General features: G+C 37.7%; 1 protein-coding gene across 1 annotated transcript in view; it reads left to right on the top strand.

Moving 5' to 3' along the window:
* The first annotated feature begins 2058 nt into the window (after positions 1-2058).
* Positions 2059-6417, top strand: part of lrig3 (leucine-rich repeats and immunoglobulin-like domains 3) — a 23596-nt gene continuing 19237 nt past the window's right edge. Inside the window, exon 1 of the mRNA XM_008401487.2 lies at positions 2059-2559. Coding sequence (XP_008399709.1) covers positions 2363-2559 — 197 coding nt within the window. The 5' untranslated portion in view covers positions 2059-2362. The remainder of the gene's footprint in view (positions 2560-6417) is intronic.

A 6417-nucleotide genomic window follows, 5' to 3' on the forward strand; every position in this document is an offset into this window, starting at 1 on the left:
TTAACTTGCAAATGAGAAAATATCAGCTGGCCGGCAACAGCAGAATATTAATTCAATCCTTTATTGCCAACTTTACCTTTGAGGTGAATGAGGTTTGTGTTCTGCAACAAGGTTCTGGCTAATTAGCGCTTTTTATGAATAACGTGCAACGTTGCAGCATGCTGTGAAGATGGGAAGTGGACAAAAACCCAGCCTCCGTCCTTACCCAATATAAATAGTCAAATTTAGTTCATTATTTCAGCAAACCACTCAATGAGCGCCGCTTTCTCCCTTCAGTTTGGGTTTTAAACTGCCGAAGGTGAAGCAGCGCTCGCTCGCTTCTGTAAATACTTCTGGTTTTCTGTGGCATTTCTGACAAAAGCTTTACTCCTTTTGGGCTGAACACCACATCCAAGGCAAAGAGCGCAATTAAAATTTGAAAGTTTGCCATCCTGTAAGGCAGAAACCACAGACATACCGTAGATGAAGCCAAGGGCTTAATTAGATGTCTGACTCTGCAGAATTTTTGCTCAAGGACCAGAACTTCAGCACGTCAACACTGTTAACAAGTGGCTTATGCGACTCACAACTCCAGAGCTAATACTGTCATTATTTGTCCAGCTGCAACTTTTCTTTCATGCTTTATTTAACTAGGTAAACCAAGAGGCTATAAGGAAGCCTGTTAGATCTAACCTGACTATCCCTGTAGCAAAAGGGGAGAAAGAACATTTTTACATATTTAATCCTCATGGACGACTGATAAATCATGAATTAGGGACATTTTTTGGAACAAAATAAAAGTGCCTATATAAGGTAAAGCTTAAATGATCGTAGGAAATACTGCGAACAATGTCTAGGGGCGTTGCCATGTTGAAGACTTTTGTTAACGATGTTACCACGGGTAACGGGAGCAGATTAGGAGTTCTTAAAAAGCATCGAGGGGCTGATGCTCCTCTGACTCTTTTCCTTTTTAGACAAAATCAGGTTTTGGTTTTAATGAGATGTGAATCTCATGATAGCGATAAAAAAAAGCTTCTCGATTTAGCAAGATACAGGAGTAGTATCTCCTTTAAATTTTCAACTTGCTGTCTTGTTTGCATAAACGGATTCTTCCATTTCTTTGTGAAAGTTACAATTTCCGAAGTTCCTGGATATATAAATTTTGACTTGAAATGTTTTTGGTTTCTCTCTTTTCTTGACGTTAAATCCAACATGGCTTCCCTGTTTATAAAACATAGGGAAAAAAGTCATTTACTGAGTAAGTGTCAGTAAATCTCTTATTTAACAGCATTTAGTCATTAAAGCAGAGCCAGACTGAATAAAACTGAAAAGAGTTCAATAACTTCTACTAAGAGAAATACGGTGCCATCTGCTTTTGTTGCTAACAGTAGCTAGCCGATAGCAGTGGTGTCCAAACAATTTGCCATTAGGACCAAAGTGTTGTAAACACTTTGAGGACACAAATTCTGATTACTTTTTAAACAGTTATCTGCTCAAAATTAAACTGAACATACAAGAATTTATTATACATATATACTCATAATAATAATAATAATAATAATAATAATAATAATAATAATAAATAATAATAAGAATAAGAATAATAATAATAATAAGAATAATAATAATAATCATAATAATAATGAATATGACTACTACTATTATTATTGTTATTATTATTATTAAGATGGTATCAATGTAAGACATGTGTATCGTTTCCAAGCATGTTTTGGTGTAAATTTTCTCTTTTTGTCTGGCAGATTTCATTTTGAGACGGAGGTCGGGAAGTACAGTTCAGTAATTATTCCGAATTTGGAAATTCAGAACATGCATTTATTTATTACATCTTCTAAACCTACTACAAAACTACTTCTAATAATTGTACATTTAATAATGAAAACATCAGTCATAAATATTACACAACTCATGTAAAAAAATAAAAATAAATAATAAAAAAGGAGAGAAATTCCACCTATTACGTTGGATTTTAAGCCAGCAGCTGAACGGACTCCATTTCCCATGCGCCCCTGTGGTCCCCGCCCCACGCATACCTCTGGTGTGCGCTCATGCGGCGCCGTGGGGATCCCGCACAGGACGAGTTGCCCGGACAGAAGCGGTGAAGCGCACGGCACCGAAAAACTTTCCACACTGGAATGGGAAAGTTGGAAAGGAACGCTTTGCTTTTCTTCCTCACAGATTCGATCCGAACAGGAGGAAGGGATTGGATATAAACATCGAGCTGGTGGATAAAAGGATTCGTTTTTTGGGGGGCAGGGTGGCTCATTTCATTTTTTTTGACTGAAGATTTCGCACTTTGGATCGGCTGCATCCGAAGTTTAAAAAAAAACAAACACTGAGGTGCGATCGCCCGTGTGGCAGAAAAATGCCTTCCTCTCCGCAGCCTCGCAGTCTGGTGAGGTTTGCTGTGTTTTTTCTGCTGTTTGTGGGACTGGAGCGTGGATCGGGGGCCCACGCTGGGACGTGCCCCCCTCCCTGCCTGTGTTTTGGGGAACTTGTGGACTGCGGTCGGGTGAAACGGGGCCGAATTCCAGACACGATCCCGGAGTGGACAGTTCAGCTGTGAGTCCTCGTGAAGAGAGTTTTTCTGTTTTCTGTGGAAACTTTGTTTCTATCATTTATGACCATGAATAGTTTGTGCGCTCAGTGTAGAACAAAAAGGGAAAGAGTAAGAAATCACAGAATTGAGTCGTGTCGACAAAATCCCTTATTTTTATTTTTACTATGTTATGGTTTAAAGATACCAATATTCATACAAGGTCAACTTGAATACTGTTATAACAAAAAAAAAAAAAACCTCTTAGATTGTGTATCATTACAGACAGATCGCATGTAGTTCACTCAGTGATCAGAGTTGTCTCAGTTTTTCGATCCTGAAAACTAAATGGACAGATTTTTCATAAATGCACCGATCAATCACCCAGAGATCGAAGTTGTCAGATTTTTCAAAAGCATTATTGATCAATCACCTACAGGCCAAAACTGGCTCCAGAGATGCACTAATTAGTCAGGTGGACATTGGAAATGTTGGATTGACCTCCTGCAGATGAACCAATCAGGGGTCAGAATCAGCCAATTTTCCACAGAAGAAAAGCAGAAAAGGTTTAGGGACCTTTTGCTTTAATGCAGAAGTGGGAATAATCTTGCATTTTGTTTGATCATTTTTTCATTTGAAACTACTCTAATCTACAAAACCTGCCTAACCTAATCTACAAAACCTGCAGAATATTGGCATCAGCCAGGTGAAGTGTGATCGGTGCATTCCTAGTTTTGTCTAAAGTCAGGTTATTTTTCTCTCCTCCTGTCTTGTCATGCGGGCCTTTGTTGTGGCAGCGGTTGTAATTACAGTAACAATCAACTACCTGATCCCTCCCTTTAGAAGTAATTGAAACAAAGCTGCTGCTGTGTTTGTGATGTTTTACAGTGGAGTAAGTCCGCAGTGACTGGGTCGCCTCAGTGCGACGCCGTGCCTTCAAAACAATTCAACCCTAAATCTGCAGAGTTGAACTTTTTCCTGAAGTTCCACCGTCTCGTCTCCTGTGGGGTTTTTTTCCACTGGTTCCACAGGCTGAATCGGACCTCCAGTCTCCTGGAGCCACAGCAGCATGCACAGCCTCAGCTCATATTCCTCTCTGTCTTCTACTTTACAGATAATTATCCTTGGTGATTTAAAAAAAAAAAAAAATTATTTCATGGCGCTGTGTTAGGATTTAGCACTTGACTCAGCGTCTGCTGAAATCCAGTTTTTCTCTTCTGCTGCTCTGGAAACTTGTGACTTGCCAGAGAAAACAGACCCAGCCTGAGCCTCACAACCCAAAAAAAAAAAAAAAAAAAAACTGGCCTTCCAAAGAAAATTGAGAGAAAAGGAGAAGGGGTAAAGTTCCACTCGGGGGGAAAAATTCTTTTCACTCTGGCATGCTAATTTACGAGTGGCTCTGCAGCACATCTTAAACCCCTTAAACCGCCCGACTCTTTGTTTTCCAGCACCCCATTATTTCTGCTGAATTAGCAACACCGGGGCCAGAAGTGGTACTGATTAGGGAGGAGCGTGTAGCGCTGGGCTGCAGAGAACTCACACTGACAGGGGGAAAAAAGGATGAAGATCAAGCCAACGAAAACAGAGACATGTTTTCAAATTACAGTTTGAAAAGGGAGGAAAGCAATGTTCCAAAATCGTTTCAGTACAGAAAGAAATTAGCTTTAGTGTTTATGTTATTACAATGATACAATGCAAAAAAAAAAAAAAATCATTATATGATATATACTTTGATTTTATAAAAGTAATATAAAATACTCATATTATTTTTAGGGATGGAGCGATATGACTGATCTCAATATCAGATATTAACAGAAATAAATATTGGTTGTTAATATCAACCCCGTTTTATTTATCGGACCGGTACAGGCATGGTAAAAAATGACTAATATTGGCTCTTACCGATGTTAGTGCCGATATATTGTCCATCACTAATTGTTTTAATTTTAATCCTCGCTTGGTCTGGATGAGTCTTACAAAATATGACAAATTAGCACCTGTAGGCTCTGAACAGACCGAACGACTTTGACCTTCAACCTTCTGCTGGTAGATCATTAGAGTTATAAAACCACAGCAAATTACAGTAGAATGTTTATAAAATGAAAAAATCCTAAAGTCACTCTGTGGCCTGTTTGAATTAACGCAGGTGGAAACATCTTGCCGTAGAATGCAATGATTTTTACCAAAATGACCAAAAGTATGAAGGTGAAAAAGTTTAAGTGGCAAACTAATAGGGCAGTGTTATTAGTTGGACTAAGAAGCACACCCAAGACATCAGTTTTTATGGTTTTATAGATATTTTATTGTCCTACATTGTCTAGCTAACCATTGGGAATGTGCAGCTTCCCTGCTGTGTCTAACATTTCCTGTTTAGAGGCTCCACTACAAAAATATGAGTGTCTCAAATTTTAACAGCCAGTGTTTTAGCTAGAGTTAGCTAAAATGCTAAAGCTAGCTAAAATATTAACAACAGCATCTAGGTGAGCACTAGCATGTTGACCTACAATAACATACTTCATGCAGTCTAAAAAACCCACATAAAAGTCAAAATTAGCTAAAAAGCTAAAGCTATCTAAAATACTGATCATAGCATCTAGGCTATCACTAGATGAGATGATAGCCTAGATATTATCATCTAGGCTATCATATGTAAACAGTAGAAAATTATCTTTTAGTTAGGGACTCAGAAAATATTGGGCGATATAGATATCTGATATTAATATTTCTATTGTAGCTGAAAACCGATATTTACAATATATAAATTTCCCAATCCTTTGGACACAATTAAACAAATAACACCTCTGACATTGCTTCTCTACTCCAGTTAAACACAGGACAATGTCACCATGACCACCAGAAACACGAACGGCATTAAGATGGACATAAACATAGGTTGTTAAGGACTAAAAAACTGACCAATACCGATGTTAATGCCGGTACATCGGGCATCCCTACTTTTTGTCTCTCCATGTATTTGATTTGTAAAATCCCTGTTTGTGTTGCGATTTAATATTCACTGTTTAAAGTGTTCCACATCCAGCTGAACAAACAGAACTGGCCGAGCAGGACAAAGCTGCAATTGTACAAAATGTTGACGTAGCAAAAGATCCTGGAGCTATTTTAAAATTGTTGTAATCAATCTACCACGTACTACAAGTAAAAAGTAGCGCTCATTAACAAGACGGAGCGAAAGGTTGGCAGTCATTGTTTCACAAAATGCCAAGTTGCTCATTCAAGCCCAATGTTCTTCCACTGCTGGCATCTTACCCCAGGTGGTGTACCTCACCGCAGCCAAAAACTGGAGAAAGTTATAACATAAATATATAAGGCATTAACATTCCCAATCAAGCTGCCAAAAAAACAAAACTTCTCTGCCCCTTTTTCTCTGGCATTGATATGAGCAAAAGTTGAAAATCCTACAAATATAATCATGGAGGAAAAAACATGGAGCAACCAAGGAATGATTTAGTCCATGACTGGTTTCTGGCTGCATGCCACACTCTGGAGTCCTGCTAATTTATGTATAGTCAAAATAAATGTGATAATTTTCACACATAAAATAAGCTTTTGTCAATACTAATACTTATTTAAAAAAAATACAAATATACAGTTAATTTTAAAAAAGTGTGAATAACAAATATTTCTACCAGGATTACAGCTAACAATAGTTCAAATTTGCTACTTCATTGGTTTTAGGTAATGGATCAAATTCAAAAGCTACAATTTATCTAAAGTATACCTGAAGGTGTTATTTTTATTAAAAAATGACAAAGTTCTATTGATCTAAGTTCCATGGACTGAGGATGGGCATTAATTATAATGTTTATCATTATTGTGAAAAAAAAAATTCTCACCAAGATTAGAATTTTGATTTATCTTGACAA

Source organism: Poecilia reticulata, linkage group LG23 (assembly GCF_000633615.1).
Source record: "Poecilia reticulata strain Guanapo linkage group LG23, Guppy_female_1.0+MT, whole genome shotgun sequence".
NCBI lineage: Eukaryota > Metazoa > Chordata > Actinopteri > Cyprinodontiformes > Poeciliidae > Poecilia > Poecilia reticulata.